Source organism: Dermacentor variabilis, chromosome 10 (genome assembly GCF_050947875.1).
Source record: "Dermacentor variabilis isolate Ectoservices chromosome 10, ASM5094787v1, whole genome shotgun sequence".
In the NCBI taxonomy this organism is placed as follows: domain Eukaryota; kingdom Metazoa; phylum Arthropoda; class Arachnida; order Ixodida; family Ixodidae; genus Dermacentor; species Dermacentor variabilis.
The window spans coordinates 118892907-118915924 of record NC_134577.1 but is presented as its reverse complement, the minus strand read 5'-3'; the positions used below and the strand labels follow the sequence as shown (position 1 = coordinate 118915924).

The window sequence follows — 23018 nt, the reverse complement described above, 5'->3', positions numbered from 1 at the left end:
CTCAACTCAGCGCAGTCACGGTAGGGAGAGCGGTTGGATGGAACCGCGCCGCCGGGTTTCTCCACCACCACGAGGGAAAGCCAACTTCTGGGGGCATTTTTCCGCAACTTGATGTTTGATATATCGGGAGTCGCTGCTATTTTTGTTCGCTGTGAGCAGAATTTTTGCTATATATACTCATTGTAACTATACCTTGTCCAGAAATTGTTCGATATATAGAATAATTCAATGTAAACAGGTTCAACATCATCATCATCAGCCCAGTTACGCCCACCGCAGTGCAAAGGCTTCTCCCATACTTCTCCAACTACCCCGGTCAAGTACTAATTGTGGCCATGTTGTCCCTGCAAACGTCTTAATGTCATCCGCCCACCTAACTTTCTGCTGCCCCCTGCTACGCTTCCCTTCCCTTGGAATCCAGTCCGTAACCCTTAATGACCATCGGTTATCTTCCCTCCTCATTACATGTCCGGCCCATGCCCATTTCTTTTTCTTGATTTCAACTAAGATGTCATTTACCCGCATTTGTTCCCTCACCCAATCTGCTCTTTTCTTATCCCTTAACGTTACACCTATCATTCTTCTTTCCATAGCTCGTTGCGTCGTCCTCAATTTCAGCAGAACCCTTTTTGTAAGCCTCCAGGTTTCTGCCCCATATGTGAGTACTGGTAACACACAGCTGTTATACACTTTCCTTCTGAGGGATAGTGGCAACCTGCTGTTCATGATTTGAGAATGCCTTCCAAACTCACCCCAGCCCATTCTTATTCTTCTGGTTATTTCAGTCTCATGATCCGGATCCGTGGTCACTACCTGCCCTAAGTAGATGTATTCCCTTACCACTTCCAGTGCCTTGCTACCTATCGTAAACTGCTGTTCTCTTCCGAGACTCTTAAACATTACTTTAGTTTTCTGCAGACTGATTTTCAGACCCGCCCTTCTGCTTTGCCTCTCCAGGTCAGTGAGCATGCATTGCAATTGGTCTCCTGAGTTACTAAGCAAGGCAATATCATCAGCGAATCGCAAGTTGCTAAGGTATTCTCCATCAACTTTTATCCCCAATTCTTCCCACTCCAAGTCTCTGAATACTTCCTGTAAGCACGCTGTGAATAGCATTGGAGATATCGTATCTCCCTATCTGATGCCTTTCTTTATTGGGATTTTGTTGCTTTCTTTGTGGAGGACTACGGTGGCTGTGGAGCCTCTATAGATATCTTCCAGTATTTTTACATATGGCTCATCTACACCCTGATTCCGTAATGCCTCCATGACTGCTGAGGTTTCGACTGAATCAAACGCTTTCTCATAATCAATGAAAGCTATATATAAGGGTTGGTTATATTCTGCACATTTCTCTATCACTTGATGGATAGTGTGAATATGGTCTATTGTTGAGTAGCCTTTACGGAACCCTGCCTAGTCCTTTGGTTGACAGAAGTCTAAGGTGTTCCTGATTCTATTTGCGATTACCTTAGTAAATACTTTGTAGGCAATGGACAGTAAGCTGATCGGTCTATAATTTTTCAAGTCTTTGGCGTCCCCTTTCTTTTGGATTAGGATTATGTTAGCGTTCTTCCAAGATTCCGGTACGTTCGAGGTCATGAGGCATTGTGTATATAGGGCGGCCAATCTTTCTAGGACAGTGTTCCCACCATCCTTCAACAAATCTGCTGTTACTTGATCCTCCCCAGCTGCCTTCCCCCTTTGCATAGCTCCTAAGGCTTTCTTTACTTCTTCTGGCGTTACCTGTGGGATTTCGAATTCCTCTAGACTATTCTCTCTTCCATTATCGTCGTGGGTGCCACTGGTACTGTATAAATCTCTATAGAACTCCTCAGCCACTTGAACTAACTCATCCATATTAGTAATGATATTGCCGGCTTTGTCTCTTAACGCACACATCTGATTCTTGCCTATTCCTAGTTTCTTCTTCACTGCTTTTAGGCTTCCTCCGTTCCTGAGAGCCCGTTCAATTCTATCCATAATATAGTTCCTTATGTCCGCTGTCTTACGCTTGTTGATTAACTTAGAAAGTTCTGCCAGTTCTATTCTAGCTGTAGGGTTAGAGGCTTTCATACATTGGCGTTTCTTGATCAGATCTCTCGTCTCCTGCGGTAGCTTACTGGTTTCCTGTCTAACGGAGTTACCACCGACTTCTATTGCGCACTCCTTAATGATGCCCATAAGATTGTCGTTCATTGCTTCAACACTAAGGTCCTCTTCCTGAGTTAAAGCCAAATACCTGTTCTGTAGCTTGATCCGGAATTCCTCTAATTTCCCTCTTACTGCTAATTCATTGATTGGCTTCTTGTGCACCAGTTTCTTCCTTTCCCTCTTCAAGTCAAGGCTAATTCGAGTTCTTACCATCCTATGGTCACTGCAGCGTACCTTGCCGAGCACGTCTACATCTTATATGATGCCAGGGTTCGCGCAGAGTATGAAGTCGATTTCATTTCTAGTCTCACCATTCGGGCTCCTCCACGTCCACTTTCGGCTAACCCGCTTGCAGAAAAAGGTGTTCATTATCCGCATATTATTCTGTTCTGCAAACTCTACTAATAACTCTCCTCTGCTATTCCTAGAGCCTATGCCATATTCCCCCACTGACTTGTCTCCAGCCTGCTTCTTGCCTACCCTGGCATTGAAGTCGCCCATCAGTATAGTGTATTTTGTTTTGACTTTACCCATCGCCGATTCCATGTCTTCATAAAAGCTTTCGACTTCCTGGTCATCATGACTGCATGTAGGGGGCATAGGCTTGTACTACCTTCAATTTGTACCTCTTATTAAGTTGCCCAACAAGGCCTGCCACCCTCTCGTTAATGCTATAGAATTCCTGTATGTTACCAACTATTTCCTTATTAATCAGGAATCCGAGTCCTAGTCCTTGTCTCTCCGCTAAGCCCCGGTAGCACAGTATGTGCCCGCTTTTTAGCACTGTATATGCTTCTTTTATCCTCCTAACCTCACTGAGCCCTGTTATATCCCATTTACTACCCTCTAATTCCTCCAATAACACTGCTAGACTCGCCTCACTAGATAATGTCCTAACGTTAAACGTTGCCAGGTTCAGATTCCAATGGTGGCCTGTCCGGAGTCGGGTTCAACTGTACTCAGATACATTTCTGAGATACCGGAAACAAGCGGAGCAACTACCTCTGGGTCGGAAAGGAAGTAGTAATCAACCTTACAACCGTCCATTTAACATGGCGAAAATTTAGGCTGCACTAAATGGCTGTAACAAGTCCGCTCCAGGAAGTGACAGAATAGTGTATGAAATGGTCAAACACCTACACCCTGAAACCCATAAAACTACTGTCACTTTTCAACTTCGTGTTCTCTGCCGGCTGCATTCCATCCGCCTGGAAGGAAGCAATAATCATACCAATACTAAAAGACAAGCACCCAACTTCAATCAACAGCTATAGGCCTATAGCCTTGACAAGTTGCCTATGTAAACTGTTTGAGAAAATGGTTAACCAGCGCCTCCTTCATTTTCTTGAGAGTACCAAACTATTAGATCCCCTACAGTGTGGTTTCAGGGAAGGTAGATCCACAACTGATCACCTTGTCCGCATCGAGACGAATATTCGCGACGCTTTTGTGCATAAGCATTTCTTTTTGTCATTATTTATTGACATGGAGAAGGCATATGACACCACGTGGTGTTTAAGAATTCTCCGCGACTTGGCTGAAATGGGAGCCCGAGGCAATTTGCTGAATGTCATCCAAAGTTATCTGTCTAACCACACGTTCCATGTCAGAGTTGGTAATGTGCTATCTCATTCTATTTACATAGGAAACGGGTGTACCACAAGGTGGTGTGCTTAGCTGCACTCTATTCGTCGCAAAATGAACTTGCTTTATACTATCATACCACATACAATGTTTTATTCTGTGTATGTGGATGACGTACAAATAGGTTTTAAATCATGTAGTATTTCCATCTGTGAGTGACGTGTACAGCTTGGGCTAAACAAATTGTCAAAGTGGACTGACGAGAATGTGTTTAAATTAAACCCGCAAAAAAGCATGTGTGTTCTCTTCTCGAACAAGAGAGGTATATTACGTGATCCTGTTATTTATCTTAATCAACAACATCTCCCTGTGAGCCATGAACGTAAATTTTTGGGCCTTATTTTAGACTCTAAATTAACATTTATCCCCCACTTGAAATATCTGAAGGCGAAGTGTATGAATACAATGAATCTTCTGAAGTTCTTGTCCCATACATCCTGGGGAAGTGACAGAAGGTGTCTCTCAAGCTTGTATAAAAGTCTGATAAGGTCACGCCTCGACTACGGTGCCATAGTGTATAGCTCTCTTATGCCTGGCGCCTTGAAGATGTTAGATTTGATTCACCACTTGGGTATCCGTCTTGCTACAGGTGCTTTCAGGACTAGTCCTATAGAAAGCCTGTATGTTGAATCCAACAAATTCCCTCTACATCTACAAAGAACATATTTAACTTTCTGTTATGCCCTGAAAGTTAAATCAGATATTCGGCATTCATGTCATATTACAATTGGTGACTTGTCCACTGCCAGGCTATTCCGTAACCGCCCAGCCAACCGGCCTCCTCTGTCCCTCCAGTTGGAAGCACTCTCGGGAAAAACAGGGGGCCCTTTTTCAGAGAATGTCTCAACGGCTCGTACTCGGCTCCCACCGCCTTGGGAGTGGCTGACTATCCAATGTGACATCTCTTTCTTAGAAATATCGAAACGAGCACCTGAGGCTGACATACAATTGCATTTTCTTGAACTTAAAGAGAAGTACTCCTGGGATGAATTTTGCACAGTTGCTTCGAAGTTTCCTGCTGGTGTTGCTTACGCAGCACTTGGACCCTCATTTTCAACATATGGGGCACTAAACCCATGCCAGTGTCATTACAGTGGAAGCATACGCTATATTCTCAACTATTAAACACATAAGGCTCACAAATGTCACTAAGGCTGTTCTCTTCACAGACTCGTTAAGTGTCGTGAGAGCGCTAATTAGTTTACAAAAACATAAGAATTGCATTTTGAATGAGTTGTATAACTTATTGTGCTCTGCATATATGTGCGACCAAGCAATGGTCTTATGCTGGGTACCTGGCCGTAAAGTTATAAAAGGCAACGTAGCTGCTGATGAAAATGCTACGTCAGTGAGTTTTAGCTACACAGATGGTAATGTCCCTATCCCTGCCACAGACCTAAAGTCTTTTCTACATCGTAAACTGAGGAGTCATTGGCAAGGAGAGTGGGATACACAAACATTGAATAAACTACACATGATAAAACCAAAACTAGGGAACTGGATAAGTGAGAAAACAGCACGGTACAAGGAAACACTTCTTTGCCAATTAAGAATAGGACACACTTATGGTACTCACTCTTATCTCTTGAGTGGGGGCGATCCTCTGACTTGTAAGTGCGGCAATAGTCTGGCAGTACTCCATGTTCTTATTCAGTGCCCTGCAATAGAAACCGAGATGATAAAGTATTTCCCTTCTGCATATCGTGAAAATAAACCTCTTCACCCTGCATTTTTTCTTAACGATTAACCGCTTTTTAACCCGAAATTATTTTTTAGCTGAAACATATACTCTGGAAATCATTTGGACAGGTAATTTTTAGCACACAACTAACAGCCCTTCTATTTAAGGGCTCTCTTGAAGCTCTAGTGTCACTGTTATGTTTTGTTTTGTTGCATCATGTTTTTAACGAAACCCAGGTGCCATCGCCCATGTCCCTAACTAATCAGTGTCATCATTTTAGTACCTATATAGTTTACGCCATTTACAGCAACAGTTTTTAGGCCCTTTTACAGTCATGTCACATCTACCATGATGAATTCACTGTCCACGCCATTCACAGTACATCGTTAAAATGACCATTTGTCATGCCGTTCTTTGGCCATACCTGGCCCTTGCATCATTAAACACCACATATCATCATCATCCTACTTTTCTTGAGGAAAATAAAGGCAGCTGTGGAATCTCTGTAGATACTTTCCAAGATATTTATGTAAGCATCCTGTACTCCTTGATTATGTAATGCCTCTATGACTTCTGGTATCTTTACTGAATCAAATGCCTTTTCGTAATCTATGAAAGTCATATAGAGAGGTTGATTGTACTCTTCGGATTTCTCTGATGACATGCATGTGATTCATTGTAGCATAACCCTTCCTGAAACCAGCCTGTTCTCCTGGTTGACTGAGTTCGAGTGTTGCCCTTTCTTTATTGGAAATTATCTTGGTGAATATTTTATACAACACTGAAAGTAAGCTAATGTACCTATAATTGTTCAATTCTTTAACGTCTCCCTTTTTGTGGATGTTGACATTCTTCATACTTTGTAATTGTCTGGAGGACCTGCTTCCTCCGGAACCTACTTCAGAGCAGTGGGAGGCTGTGCTGCTCAACTCCGACCCAGCAGTACAACTCCATGCCGTCGAGCAGGCCAAAGAGTTCGCCGAGAGCCAGGGACTCCCAGCCACCTAGTGCGACCAACAACCCACCATCTTCCAACCTTCTCCCAATTAATAAAGTCTTCCATCCATTCATTCCAGTTCTCTGAGACCCTTGAAGACAGTTCGTATAAAGGACCACTAGTTTTTCATGCATTATGTCTCCTACATCTTTGATTAAATTGACTGGTAGTGGATCTTCTCCTGCCACTTCTCACCGTTTCATGTTTTGCAAAGCCCTTCTGACTTCATTGCTAGTTGTAGAAAGAGCCTTTGTAACCTGTTCATTACTACTTCGCATTGAGGGATTGTAGCTGCCCTGGGTACTGTACAGGTCAGTGCAGAATTATTCCACTGTTTTTACTGTATCTTTGAAATTGCTGATTATATTACCCTGTTTATCTTTCAGTGCATACATCTTGGCTTGTTGTATTTTGAATGCAGGCACCATTTAGTGAGAGCATCTTTGACGATGACAGAGAGGACGACCTCTTTGCCGTGTGTGCAGATCGCTTCCACCAGCATGTCACTCCTCATCAGGAGCACAGGTCGTTTGATGCAGTCTTTGGAGCAGGTTTGTTTATTGTTTGCAGTAAATTAAGTTATGCGTAGCAAGGGCATCAGTGTATACATAAGTCAAGTGTGGTGCTGACCAACTGCGCACTGACTTGATCTGCTGATGTAGAATGCATTTTAGGTTTCCGAGTTTTAGCAGGTGCATTAATGCCGGTTTCCATCAGCACTTTGTCCCTCATGCTTCCTTCATTATTCCGTTCACGCAATGCATCATTTGCCTTGACTGCTGTAGTTCATGCTACAGCATGGCATTGCTAAATTAAGAGCGTAAACTACTGGCACACAATCTAAGGAACAAGCTTGTGTTCTGGTAGTTCGCGCTTTGAGTTGAGCCGTGCTTCCATACCAACTCGCCCATTTTTCTCTTTTGAGCATGGCATTGCTGACTTTTCTCTGTCCATCTGGGCATGCAGAGCATACACAAGAAATCACTGGCTTCTGTTTCATTTCCAGGAGACACTGTGCCTCACTGGAGCGAAGATTGTCTGTCAACAAACACTGCAGCAAATTCAGTAAGGAGCGTTTTTTTTTTTTCTTTTTTAAGGCTGGCATTGTCCACGAGTTGAATTTTGTGTACACATGTATGCGTGCGTGCGTGCGTGCCGTGTGTGTGTGGTGCAACAAGTTAGAAGGCAATTCAACCTCCTGTTGAAATCGATGAAAAACTGTCTTCCTGCGCGAGTTTGGGATAAGAATGCGGAAGATAATTTATTCTGAGAGGCTCGCAACCTCTCAAACAACAGCATCAGTGTCTTCGACCAGTCACAGTAGCATCCCAACAACCTCTCAAAATGCTAGATGTCACGAGGAAAGAATGCGACAATGCTTTCCTTACCTTTGGCACCACTGGTACCAATACCTCTGGGTACCACTACTAGTTCCATCATTACTCCATGTGCGGTGGTACCAGCAATATGATACCACTCTGGTACCAATGATAACAATACCACTGGGAGGACTGGTACCACCAGTAGCAGATATACTTTGGGATCAGTGCACATTTTTAAATGGCAATATCTCTGGCATTGACGTATGAAAGATGCTAGAAATATAGATGATACATAAAATTGGGAGTAACGCCAAGAATGGAGAAGCAATTAGGCAGGTGGAGACTATTAGAGTGCTAGGACTTCTCCTGCAAGCGAACGGATCTAATTGCAGGATGATACAACATATCTCTAACAAGTCAGAAGAAGTCATTAGGCTTCTGCGTAGAATTACCAACAGGCATAAGGGGCTAGGAGAAGACAGTGCCATAAGATTGGTACACGCATTCGCCTTTTGCCACTTCTCGTACGTGGCAGGCATGCTACAATGGACACAGGCTGATAAGAAGAGGCTAAACGCTTTAATCAGACGACTTATAAAAACTGCACTAGGACTTCCCATCAGTACGGCCAATGATAGCTTATTGCACCTAGGGCTGCATAACACACTAGACGAGATAGCTGAGGCTCAACAGGAGGCCCACCAGGAGAGACTAATGGGAACATGACCCGGGAGGGCACTACTTAAAGAAATTGGCGTAGAAATTAACAACCACACCAACGAAGAAGAATTAACAGAATTGCAAGCGGGACTATGAGAAACAATGAAGACGACCCCGTTCCCTAGGAACATGCACCCGACACATAACCTCGAGAGAGAGAAGGCAAGGGCGAAGGCACTCCTTCAAGACATAGATCAACATAAGCAGCAGGTGGTGTTCGTTGACACTGCCTGGGTTAAAAATAAGAATGTGTATACCTCCGTTGTTGTAGACACTCAAGGTAACATACGGGACGCCATCACCATCTATACCAAGGACCCAACAGTAGCAGAAGAAGTAGCAATTGCCTTAGCCCTCCGGACTAATCGGTGGACACATATTTACAGCGACTCTAGAACAGCCATATGCAACTTTACTAACGGATATGTGACACGGATAGCAACAAGATTACTAGAGAAGGTCAACAGTGAGAGGATTGAAATCCGCTGGTTTTCGGCACATCTGGGGGTGGTGGACGGAGCCCGGAGAAACCTCAATGAGGGGGCAAATGAAGCAGCACGAGGGCTTTCTAGCTGTGCTCTTCAAGACCGAGCAACTGACACTTCACCCGGGGAACACAGGGATCGATTATTAACATATAACGAAATCACGAAGCACTATTATTTAAGCAGAAGGGAATACCCATTGCCACATGGTAAGCTTTGCAGAGCCCAAGCGGTCACATTACATTTTCTACAGACAAGAACATACCCAAGTCCAGATTTTATTAACAGGATCTATCCGGAGAGGGAAACTCAAACCAATTGTAATAAGTGCAATGGCATCATTACTCTTGACCACATGCTTTGGCACTGCTGCACGGTCTTCACAGACTGTGACAAGGAACAAGAATGGTGGCGGCAAATGCTACACAGTGAATCACTCTGACCAATTACGGGCAGTCCAGAAGGCCCGCGATGTGGCTGAAGGGCTCGGCCTGACGGTCCCAAAGTGGGAGCGGCCCGCGTCAACCTAGGGTTGACCTTCAGGACCCAATAAAGTTCTTCATACCATACCAAGAAAGACTGTCCTCAACAAAGTTTGTGCTCAATAAGCAATTCTGTGTGATTTTTTCAGGACAACTTATACGAGTAAGCAAGTAAAGTATTTGAGGTTTTTGCTGCTTCTGTAAAAAAAAAAGTAACTATTCTTACTTCTGAGTCCTGGCTCATTTTGCCAAAGAAACATCAGTTTTCTCTGGCATCGCCACCCTCACACCTGTTTCGATCACTATTAGAGCCAATAAAACCTCATTTAAGTAATAAAACAGAAGTGACAGTGCCAGTGGGTATTTCATATATCAGACAATCAAAAATTGTCTCAAAGCATGCATGTAAAGCATTTGATCCTTTTGGAATTGTGCTAGGAAGTACAAGAGAATACATGCCAGCAGTAACTGTTGTAACCCAGATGCAAAATTACATCCCTGGATTAGGTTGTGGGAAGGCATGAGGCAGTCTCTTTCCCAGATCTTTATTTGTGTCGTAGCTCTAACGTAAGTAACCATGAGCCTGGTTTGTTGATGAAGAGATGCCTGGATGTTCTCTCATGTGCCACCTGACTTGAGCCCGAAGAGCATGCAAAGGCACAGCTCCGTCGTCATTGGCCTGATGATGACGGCTCGCCATAGGGCACACTAGTGAGAAAGCCAGAGAATGCACGAGCGATCCCTATGTGCACTGTGTAGGTCGAGAAACTGACCGGTCAGGTGTTGGTAGGTCGGTTCTCACAGGGGCAGTTGTTCCGTGTTGTAGTTGGGCAATCTGAGTCGAGTCTGTCGGAAGCGAATGAGTTTGTGAATATGCCTGGGTGGTCGAGGCTGGGAATAGTGTAGCGTATGGGTTGCACACGGCGTCTTTGTGTGAGGAGTGGGAAGAAGGCTAGTGCCTCTGTGCCAGGTCAGGTGTACTGCGTGAACACAGTGAGGAAAGAAAGTAGTCAGCAGCAGATATGCCATGATGCAGGCTTTATCGTTGCTTGTGGGCATGGATGCAAGCCTTTGTGTTCAAGGCATGTTCATGCTCTTCGCTACTCTTCCAGTCTGTTTTGCAAGCACCGTCACGAGTCACCCACATCTGGGTGCGACAATGCACGTGTCACGCCAAGAGGGTCTGAAGAGGGTCTGACATCTAAACGTAGTGCGTAGGGAAAACATGGCACGTAAGATGGAAGAGAAGACGAACAGAATCTCTGTTGTCTTGACTCTTGCTTGCTCCTTTTGAGCTACACATTGTGTAATGTAATATCAGTTATGGTCCATCAGTTTTGATCTGCTCAGGCACACATATGTTACAAGGATTGTCAGAAAAGGAGAAGCCTCTACACATATCTACATGGACAATGGCATAAGAGCTCTATTCAGTGTATGGACATGTCAGGATCTCCAGGAGCACAGGCTAGGGTCGCAAAGTGGCTGATATAGGACTTTGATGAAGACAGAGTCGACATCAGAAAGTAAGCATGTTCGATCCTATCCACAAATGTGAGGCAGGCAGGGATGTTGCCAGACTGTGGCGAGATTAAGAAGTTATTCATTTATTTTTTTCAGATACATCACAGGTTCCTACTGGAACGTTATGTGAAGGGAGTTATAAAAAAAATTGTAAGATCAATAACATGGAACGAATGTTTTTGAGTTTTTCAGTACAAGTAATCAGTACATTATCAACAGAAAAAACAAAGCTATTGAATGCATTGTTCATGTTGGATTAGTATTGATTAGGGCAGTAAATGCAGATACGAAAATTTTGCTCAAGGCTAGTGCTAAAGCAAGACCAGCAAAAGCAAGACCTTTAGTAACAATCAAACATCTTTATACAGTGGCTACATAGTTCATAAAAACAAAAAGAAGAAAGAAAGAAAACCAGACAACATAAGCTACCAAAACAGGAGATGCAGTTCCTCCTTGAATGCATCAGGGTTTCACTTATTGACCGCTCTCTCTGGAAGACCGCTCCAACAGGACACAACACTTAGTAGAGCCCATAAATTAAATGCTTTTGTTCACCCAAACAGGTGTTGCAAGCTTCGCTGATTATGGAGATGACGAGAAGTACGATGGGCATGAGCAAGTGGCAGCGTAGAAGTGGGATGACCATAGATTATTGTATGGAGGAGGCACATGGAGCGAAATGTTTTGACGCGACTCGAAAAACTGAAGTGACAGTGTTGACTTCATTTAGGTCACACTTGAGTGCCGTTTGTAATCACCAATGATGAAATGCACCGCAGGGTTTTGTATTGCTTCAAGAGACTGGATTAGGTATGCTTGGTGAGGTGACCATGTGGATGATGCAAACTCAAGTTAAGGACGAACGAATGCTAGGTAGACTAGCCTTCTTGTAGTTGATGGTGCATCCCGACAATTTCATTTTAAGTAACCAAGTGTATGTGATAATTTTGTTTGACGTAGTAGTTCTGCGGAAACCCGCAAGGTGGAGAGAAGTAATTGATAAAGGGAAAATCAGACATCCACCCGTTCGTAGCAACTGCTACAAAGGAAACCCATACGGGTTCCTCGAAAGAAAAGCCTCAGAGTTGAAGAAAAATTCGTCCTGGTCCGGGGCTCGAACCCGGGACCACCGCCTTTCCGGGGCAGCCGCTCTACCATCTGAGCTAACCAGGCGGCTAGCAGATGGCAGGGCGAAGTCGAATTTGTCGACAACACACGAAGCAAAGGCAAGTGTTTGACGTAGTAGTTCTGCGGAAACCCGCAGAACTACTAGGATTTGTACTACTAGGATCTGTACTAGGAACTACTAGGATCTGGGTTTCCTTTGTAGCAGTTGCTACGAACGGGTGGATGTCTGATTTTCCCTTTATCAACTGATAATTTTGTGGTTATTTTTTCGATATGGTTAAACCAAGATTAGTCTGGTGTCAGATTGACACCTAGATATTTATATAAAGATGTTTCATTTACAGAGGTGTTGTTAAATGAATAGTTAAATGTGGGGTTGGGGAGTTTACAGCTGAAGGTAATTAATATTTATTCGTGTTAAAGTCCATCTGCCAAGATAAGCACGAATTAGTAATCCTGTGAAGGTCCTCTTGTAGGTTGATGTGGTCGCTATCCAAGCAAATTTTACGATAAACTACACAGTCATCCACAAACAATCTGTTTGATGCAATTCCTTCTGGTAGGTCGTTGATGAAGACTAAAAACAATACAGAGCCTAAGACACTTCCCTGTAGAACTCCAGGTGTGACATCGCTTAACACAGACTAATGGTTACCCGTGACTGTGAACTGCTTTCAAGATGATAGAAAATTTCGTATCCACGACGTTGTTAAGGAATCTACGTGAAGACATGATAACTTAAATATCAGATGGCTATGGGCTGTGCAATCGAATGCTTTTGAAAAGTCTATGAATATGCAGTCAGTCTGGAAACCTTCATAGATGTTCTGAAATAGCTTGTGAGTGAATTTGATGAGCTGTGTCTTGCATGAAAGGCCTTTCCTGAAACCGTGCTGCTTTATAAAAAAGCCATTATTTTCTAGAAACTGATTGATGTCTGAGGTGATAATGTGTTCAAGCATTTTGCATGGGACACTTGTTAGTGGAATGAGTCTGTAGTTAGGGTCTGCAGAGTGTTTATCTCCGTTTTTAAATACAGGGATTATTTTTCCTACCTTCCAATCATCTGGTATCTCACCATTTGATAAGGACTGTTCGAAAATGTGGCACGAGATGATGCTGGAAATGCTGCCAGTGTTTTTCGGAATTTTCGTTTAATGCCGTCAACTCCGGAACCAGTCAATATTTTAAGTTTGTTAATAATGACAAGGCTTCTTGAGATGTAATGAGTATTGGTGCCATGTATTGGTAGTTTGCTTCAGGAGGGTGTGGCATATTGGAATGGTCTTTTTTATTAAAAACAGCAGTAAAGTGTTGATTGAGCATGCTGAAACAGTGCTCAGGTGAAACCGGGTTCCTAATGTCGTCTAACAATGCTGTGTCATCACGGGTATTCAGAGAAGCAATCGTTTGCCAAAACTTCCTGGGGTTGTTTCTAATAGAACAGGTATAGAATTGATTGTTGCTGTTGCATCTGTTCGCAGTAATTTGCATTTCTTATGTATTTATATTCAGGGTGTGGTGCGAGTTCCTTTGTATTTTTGATGTGTGATAAAATCCTGTGTGCTGTGCCACTGTGCGTCTCTCGATCCATCTCATAAACATCAGTACCCCCAAAATCGTGACAAGGCCTTAATTTACATACCGTATTTACTCGAATCTAACGTGCACCTTTTTTCGATAAAACGGGTCCAAAAATTGCATGCACGTTAGAATCGAGTACGACCCTAAATCCGCGTTACCATATCGCCATCAGCATTCAAAAAATGGCCGCCTTGTACGCGTTTCTAGCCTAGCTGCCGTCTTAGAGTTTCATACAATAATCATATGGCCACCGTAGCTTCCTCCGTGTGCATACCTCCACATTGTACGTGTAACCAGGCGCTGGTGTAACCTAGTCTACCACCTGTCTTCCCGTTTTCTGCGTTTATTCAATCAGGATGGAAGCGCCAACTGTAAAGACATGCAGAGTCCACCATAATGCTGCATTCAATAGGAAAGTTATCATATGCGCGAAGACGGACGGAAATCGAGCCGCATCATGGGCGTTAGGAGTTCCTGAAACTTGCGTGCCGGACTGGTGCAAACAGAAGGAGAATATTTTCGCCAACAAAACAACAAGGGTTTCGGTGGACCGAAGCAGGGCCGCTTCACCGAAATAGAAGAGCTGCTCACGGAATACGTGCAAGAGCAGCGAGCGGCACAGCTGCCTGTGATGACCGATCTGCTCAAAGTACAGGTGATGCAGTTAGCCCTACAGAAAGGGCTAATGCGGAGTGACTTCAAAGCAAGCAGGTGCTAGCTATCGAATTTTATGAAACGAAAAGGCTTTTCTCTTTGGAGGTGGACAGGGGTATGCCAAAAATTGCCAGAAGAATATGAAGGGAAGTTGCAGTTTTCAGCGGTATGTTTTGAAGTTGTGCCATAGAAACGCCTACCACTTCAGACAGATTGGAAATGCCGATCAGACGCTGCACTACTTTGACATGCCTGCCCCCACAATCATTGAAAATAAGGGGGCAAAGCACGCACCGCGGTTGCCCAGTGGCTATGGTGTTCGGCTGCTGAGCACGGGGTCGCGGGATTGAATCCTGGCCACGGCGGCCGCATTTCGATGGGGGTGAAATGCGAAAATACCCATGTACTTATATTTAGGTGCACGTTAAAGAACTCCAGGTGGTCTAAATTTCCGGAGTCCTCTACTACGGTGTGCCTCATAATCGGAAAGTGGTTTTGGCTGTAAAGCCCCATCATTTTTAAGAGGGCGAAGCAAGTGCGCGTTTTGTCTTTCGACCACAAAAAACAAAAGTCACCGCAATGCTTTGTTGCACTGCAGAGGGTCACAAGCGGCCCCCATCTCTTATCTTCAGACGGAGTATGCTCCCAAAAGGAATCATGTTTCCGAGTGGCGTGATTGTGTGCGCAAAGGAGAAAGGTTGGATGACCATGAACTTGGTCGCTGACTGGATTAATAACGTTTGGTGGAAGAGACCCGGCAGCAGTTTGGGGTCTGCGTGGAATGCCTGTGCTCGACGCATTCAGGCGCCACCTTGACCAGCGAATCAAGGACAAGCTGGCTGCATGCAACACCGACCTTGTCGTGATACCCAGCGGCATGACATCACAGCTCCAGCTGCTCAATGTTTGTTTGAACAATGGTATCAATCGTGACTTACAGTGCATAGACGAGGGACAAAAAGGACGACAAAGACAAGCGCTGACTTCCAACTGATTTTTATTTTCAGAAACAAACATGTATATCCTGAGACACCAAGACAAAGGCGCCACCTACAAAGCGTTAACCCGACATGAGTATGCATTCAAAATTCATGACGTAAGATGAACGAGAGCGCATGTGCGACCTCAGAAAGACCAGTTCTTTGTCAGTTAATGCAATTGATGGCTTACTAACTGAGTCACCATCGGCAATCGCTGCTTTAAGAAAATTATTTTAATGGTGCAAATCACAGAACAAGTAGGCTACACTCTATCGCCAACATTTCACAACTGTCACGTCATTGTACATGTGATGCCTGAAGGGGCCCTGAAACACTTTTCGAGCATCGTCAGAAAATGTTGCCAATTTGTACAAGAGGCTTCGGTAACCACACAAGCTAAATATTATTACACTGCATGCAGCAGGGAATTCACACTCTTGCATTTAGGACAGTCAAAAATTTCTTGTTCTTGCTTCTGCAATGTCGTCACGCAGCGTCGTCATAACCAGCTGAACCCACCAACAGCTATTGGCTGATTTCATGATTGCGAGAACATTCCAAGTGAGGTATAATTGCTAATTTTTAGTTAAATAAATGAAGCATGTATGACAGCGATCTCAAAAAGTATCACTGTTTTGCCATGAGGGCGAAGCACAAATGCGATAGCAACATGTTAGAATATTACACTAAGTGCAAAACTGAGTGCAAAACTCGTAGCTGTAGTGGCAGTATGAATTGAAGTAAACTTAAGCTGAATCAAGTAAATACAAGCAGCTGTGCTAGGGGTCCTCTGTTTGAATGCTGCCATCAAACAATTTCACTGATGTTTATTAATTAAAGACATCTTTCTTAGCGACTTTACCACCACTTTTTTGTGTCGGGTATGTTTCAAACCTTTTCCTTGGGGATCCCAGAGGTAGTGTACATCTGCACCAATCAAATTACACCATTTTCAGGTTTGAGCTGTTATTGTTTCACACTTTTAATATTGAAGTCTCAGAAAATTTAACATAAAATGCATGGGCTGTCAGTGTTTCGTTTTGTGACATTTCTTTGTGGGCTGCCAGTCTTAAAATTCTGAATAATAATTTTGTCAAAAATGTAAGACTAGCAGGCATGAGCAACTTTAGAGATAGAATGGTGTGGCAATATAACCCGCATATACTGCATGTCATATAGCATGGCATGGCATATAGCATACATATACCTAAATATATGCGGAAGCTCACGGCGTTGATGACAGCAAGAATTTTCTTGTAGTGTCCACATGATTGCTTTCACAATAAAAAGATAAATCATTTTATCTTTGGACTGCCGGTCTACGCATGACAGCTAGGCGTCGCTGCATCAGCTGCATGTGGCCTTCGAGGTACTGGTAGTGGTTTCTTGCATAGGTGTGACAAGAATAGGGACAATTGTGCTGGATAAGTGACAATGATAGACCGCAACACAATTGATGCCAAAGAGGAAGACGTGCATGTGGTGGTGAGCTGTGGTGCGGTGCATGAGGAGAAGGTGCTGCAAGATTCGATCGGGACAGATCAGACGCAACGGGTTCAATCAGAAGAGACATCCGGCAAATCACCCCGGGCGGCTCCCGGTCTTCTCAAGCGCCTGTCCCTGCTGCTTCCAGCCAGACGTACTGGTTGGTGTGTATGGGCACACCAACCTGGTACATTCGGCCCCAGCCTGTCTGTTGTAGTCCCGGTCTTGAAGGCGAGCGTAGTTGGCTACGTGGTCCACCCTGTCATTACTACGGCCCTGTACCATGAGTGATCTACTTGACAGCCACCGAAAAACTTTGCGTAGGGCTAGGCTATAAACTGAAGAGGCGCTCGTTATAGCTTTTTGCTATACCATTTGCTACTGGCAACCAAAAAGCGACTGAAGGCAACCAATGCTCACACCAGTGAGTGCAACTAGCCAGTCGCCATCTGCTCACAATTGCGTCGCCACATAAGATAAGTATCAGCGTATACAGACGTCCTGTTCCCGCACGTCTGATTGGTTCAGCAGTTTTGCAACTGCGGTCACACAACAGAAAAATGTAGCAGCGAGCAACTATTCTAAAATAGTCGCTTTTCGAGAAAAGCGACCATTTGAGACCATTTGTGGCTGTTTGCAACCATTTGCAACTAGTCACTTTGCAAACAACTTGGTCATGCGATCAGTGTCGGTGTCACTGGTGCGAATGAGCTTTAACTGTCCTGTGTAGATTCAAGCAGAATAATATGTCACTGCTAGCTGTTAAACTGTAGTGACTATGTGTTTGTGAGTGTGATGTGCTGCCCAAAACACTCTTATTGTGATAGCAATTATATTATTATGATATCATCGAGCGATGCTCAAGGGACGAGCCGCCGCGAGAACGACGACGAAGTGGGTCTGTGCCCTTGGCGCGGGCGAGTGTCGGCCTGATGGTCTGACTCCAGTGTAAATACCCTGTATATAGCCTCTTTCATCTGTGTTTTTCCAAACGTAACATTCTGGTGGAAGTCAGCGATCCCCATCTTCACCACAGAACTCCAGAGTGGTCGGTACATCGAGCTTGTCACCATGCCTCCCGGTGAAAAGACAGCCTCTGCAACGGCTTCGGCTTGTCCGACTGCTCCAACCATCACGGCTGCCCAACATCGCGACCCTGGTGTGTTGTCTGGCCTGGAGGGAGAGGACGTTGACGAATGGACCAAGCTCTATGAACACGCCAGTGCTAATAACAGATGGGATCCAACGATCATGCTCGCCAATGTCATCTTTTATCTTGGCGGCACTCCACGCGTGTGGCACCAAACGCATGACGACGAGGTAAACAGTTGAGACAGTTTCAAAGAAAAGCTCAGGTAGCTGTTCGGCGACCCCATTGGGCGCAAGGCTGCCGCGAGAAAGGCTCTTGCGTCTCGTGTTCAGACATCTACAGAGCCGTACGTTTCATACATCCTCGACGTCTTGGCTCTCTGCCGCAAAGCTGACGATACGATGTCTGAAGCAGATAAAGTGTCGCATGTGCTAAAAGGCATCGCCGACTATGCTTTCAATTTGCTTGTTTTCGGTCACGTCTCGACTATCAACGCCATCATCAAAGAATGCTCTTATTGACTGCTCTGCCAGTACCCTTCGCCTTGAGTTACCGATTCTCGCAGAACCTTCTGACACACCCCAGTGCCGCCTACACCCCACCGGCTTTATTCGCCTGCCGCCAAAATCAATAGCCTATATTGAACTCTTGTCTTCCCCACCAGTCCCTGATGGCAAGTAAATCGTCACTCCTCTGCCCGACATTCCACTACAGTATGACGTTACCGTGCCTCACAGTATACTTACTATTACTGCGAACCGCACTTTCGTGCCTATCTTTAACTTTGGATTGGCAAAGCAAATTCTACCGCAGGGTATTTGCCTTGCCAACGTTGATTGTCTCAGCGACCATCACGTGGCAACTTTATCGACCGATGCTTCCTGCGAGCTTAGCAGGCCCATCGTGCCAGCCAAAGCCGCCGATCCCAAGATACAGAAAATGGTTGCGAAGGGCCTGTCTTCTGCGCAGGCTGAAGACCTTTCCTACAGAGATATTTTCGACTTCGACGATCGCCCTTTAGGCCAGACGCTCGCGGTCAAGCATTGGATTCTTACTGGTGATGCTGCGCCTATTCACCGACAACCGTATAGAGTTTCTGCGTCGGAACGCCGAGTAATTCATAATGAAGTGAACAAAATGCTAGATAAAAACATTATTGAGCCTTCATCAAGACCCTGGGCATCACCTGTAGTGCTGGTTAAGAAGAAGGATGGCACGTGGTGCTTCTGTGTAGACTACCGTCATCTGAACAACATTACAAAGAAGGACGTCTACCCGCTCCCACGTATAGACGACGCCCTTGACTGCCTGCACGGTTCCAGCTATTTCTCGTCTATTGACCTTCGTTCAGAATATTGGCAGATTAATGTTGACGATATGGACAGAGAAAAAACAGTGTTCATCACACCTGATGGCCTATACCAATTTAAAGTAATGCTGTTTGGATTATGCAACGCCCCTGCCACCTTTGAGCATATGTTTGAGCGTAAGTTTTGTCGGGTTATGCTCGTACTTTCGTCGTTTTGTTCAAGATCTTGCGGCAATTGCTAGACCCCTCACTAATCTCTTGAAGAAAGGCGTATGATTCTCGTGGGGTACTGCAGAAGCCGCCGCCTTCTCTCATCTCGTCACTCTTCTCTCCTCACCACCCATTCTCGCCCACTTCGACCCTGAGGCCCCTACAGAATTGCGTACAGATGCCAGCGGTCATGGCGTAGGTGCCGTCTTAGGCCAGCGTCAGCGTTGCCAGTATCACATTATTGCTTATGCGAGCCGCCTCCTCGCACCATCGGAGCGCAACTATTCCATTACGGAACGAGAATGCCTTGCTGTAGTCTGGGCGTTTGCGAAGTTCCGTCCTTACCTCTACGGTCGCCCTTTTTCCGTAGTCACTGACCATCATGCTCTCTGCTGGCTCTCATCCCTAAAAGATCCTACAGGCCGGCTTGGTCGATGGGCTTTGAGACTACAAGAATTTTCGTATTCCATGGTCTACAAGTCTGGCCGCCTGCACCAAGACACTGACAGCTTGTCGCGTTACCCTGTTGACGACCCTGACTCCTCCAATATTACCAGTGCTGCTTGTGCATTCTCTGTGTTGCAGCTGCTTCATTTAGCCGACGAGCAACGTCATGACGCCTACATCAGAGCGCTCATCGACCGTTTTGAACACTCTCCAGCCTACGCCACTCTACGTCTCTTCGTCCTCCGCGACGGTACTCTGTACCGTCGTAACCTTCATCCGGACGGCTCTGAGTTCCTACTTGTCATATCTAAACACCTCCGCCCAACCGTTGTAGAAGAGCTCCACGACGCACCAACGGCAGGACACCTCGGCGTGTCTCGAACCTATGACCGTGTATGTCGCTGTTTTTTCTGGCCGGGCCTTGCCCATTCCGTACGACGTTACGTCGCCTCTTGTGAACTTTGCCAACGACGCAAGAAGCCTTCCCAGCCGCCCGCTGGTCACCTGCAGCTGCTCGACATCCCTGCCGAGCCCTTCCATCGTGTTGGCTTAGATCTTGGCCCATTTCCGGAATCTACGTCAGGAAACGAGTGGGTTGCCGTCGCGGCGGGCTACGCGACCCGCTACGCTATAACCCGCGGTCTTCCGACCAGTTGCACAACTGATGTTGCGGACTTCCTCCTGCATGATATCATTTTGATTCATGGTGCTCCGCGTCAATTGCTAACAGACCGTGGCCGTACGTTCTTAGCCAAAGTCATTGACGACATCATGCGTGCCTGCTTAATACAGCATAAATTTGCCACCTCCTACCACCCTCAAACGAACGGCGTCACTGAGCGTTTGAACCGCACCCTTACAGACATGCTATCTAAATACGTTTCAGACGACCACCGTGACTGGGACCAGGCTCTACCTTGCATTACATTTGCGTATAACTCTTCCCGTCTCGAAACTGCTGGCTTTTCGCCTTTTTACCTCTTGTATGGCCGTGAACCAACGCTACCACTGGACACTGTGCTTCCGTCCACCACAGCATCAACTAGCGCTTATGCCCGTGACGCTATCGCCCATGCTGACCATGCTCGCCAACTTGCGCGCACTTGTCTACAAGTCTCTCAAGGCAAACAAAAGCAACGCTACGACCTCCATCACCGTGATGTCCATTTTGTGCCTGGCACCCTCATGTTGCTTTGGTCACCATCACGCAAAGTTGGCCTTTGTGAAAAACTGCTTTCCTGCTACACAGGCCCATATTGCGTGCTTTGCCAAGTAACCGATGTCACCTACGAAATCGCTCTAGCCACGCCCACTACGTCCTCCGCAGTGACAACCAGTGACATTGTCCACGTCGCCCGACTCAAACCCTCCAACTCTCCACGCGCCTTGGATATTTAACAGCACCGTGACGACGCTTTTGCCGCCGGGGGGTTGTATGACGATATCATCGAGCGATGCTCAAGGGACGAGCCGCCGCGAGAACGACGACGAAGTGGGTCTGTGCCCTTGGCGCGGGCGAGTGTCGGCCTGGTGGTCTGGCTCCAGTGTAAATACCCTGTATATAGCCTGTTTCATCTGTGTTTTTCCACACGTAACAATATAAACACTCCAGGCAAATTTCTGCCGTCGATGCCGCCATGATATTCCGTATAAAGTCCAAGGGTGATGTATGCTGTATAGTCGAATCCACTTTTCACAATATTCAAGTGCCACGAAAATTCCATTGTTATAACCGATAATTGTTATAACTGGGTTGCATGAAAAAATCAAAATAGGGGAATGGCAGAGCTGATATGACAAAACTATATAGGCAGGGAGGCCAGTGCCCCTCCCCACCGCCTGGCTGCTGGTTGTGCTCACTCGTTTAACTGCTTCCTGGGTGCTCTGATCGTATGTAACAAGCCGTGGCTGTTGCCGTTAAAGAACGGTGCTGCTCTAACAACTGCAAAGAGGTGTCACGGGTGGCAAGCAATATGCGAGCACCGCCGAGGCATCACTTTGGTGGCCCGAAAAGGGGCCTTTTAAAAATTGTGAGAAGGCTGCCGCGACATCCTGTCAGCTTGAGAAATCCAGAAGAAACGCTGAGGAGAGATCGCCACAAGCATCTTGCCATGTGCTTGTCACTGGCTTGCACGAGAAAAGCCTATGTCCGTCAGCCATGCATGCTTTACGCGAAGCTTGCTGACATCCTTCTCCAAGGCGTCCGAGTGCTCCACATAGTGCAACGGAAGGTTCCTTTCAAAAACAAAGCCCTGGAGGGACTAAATCATGCCGGGCATCCTCTGAGAACAACATTGAGGCAGCCTGCCCTACCGCGTCATTGCTGCCATCATCCTCGTCGCTATTCAATACAAGTATGTTTGCGGCAATCATCTCATCAGTTAGAAGCACTTAGTTTTAAAATCTGTAGCCATGCACTTTTTTTTTCACCGGCAACGGTGTGCATTGCCGATGATCAGCGGATGGATCAGCCATGTTCCATTTCGATGGCGAGTCAAACGAAGTTGAGAAACCGCGTGGCCAGGAACGACTTTGACACAATCAACAAAAACAAATGCGAGTGATTAAGCTGTTCGTAGAACTGCACTGAATTAGGAGTCAGCGAGCAACATGCGAGCAATCTGCTCGTGGCGCAGTTGGCGAAGTCCATTTGTGTTCCAGAGGGTGGGGCGGCGTAGAGCTATGTGCACAGCCCATTCGTGTTCGGAGGGGTGGAAGGGTGACAGGAGAGGGCCACGCAGAGATGGCTAGAAAATGAGTGCGCGGCGGCTGTTGAAACAGCGGCCCATCGTACAGCGGCTCGAATTTCTCATTTTCTTTTTTCCTTTTCAAGGATTTCACATTTCACTACCTTTCGGCTCGGACACCCAGCGGCCAGACTTCATCATTATAAACGATAATGCAGTGTTGGGGCATTGTAGTAAGCAGGTTATTTCACCATGAAAAACATACAAAAAGTCAATGGTGCACTACCTTCTCATTATTATAACCGATATATTGTTAAAGCCAGTATCGTTATAAGTGGGTTCAACTGTATATGCGAGTGAAAGGATGCGAGGGTGATCCGATGATGGTGGCTCAATCTTGTGTGTGCAAGGGAGAAAAGTAGGGAGGAAGCCTTT

General features: G+C 45.6%; 1 protein-coding gene across 2 annotated transcripts in view; it reads left to right on the top strand.

The window, feature by feature from the left end:
• The window catches only part of LOC142560922 (uncharacterized), a 384720-nt gene that overhangs the window by 355183 nt on the left and 6519 nt on the right, over positions 1-23018 (top strand). The window contains exons 26-27 of one of the 2 annotated variants that reach the window (XM_075673343.1): positions 6898-7027; positions 7483-7541. In XM_075673343.1, the coding sequence (XP_075529458.1) occupies positions 6898-7027; positions 7483-7541 (189 nt within the window). The remainder of the gene's footprint in view (positions 1-6897; positions 7028-7482; positions 7542-23018) is intronic. The other variant, XM_075673344.1, reaches the window with a different exon arrangement.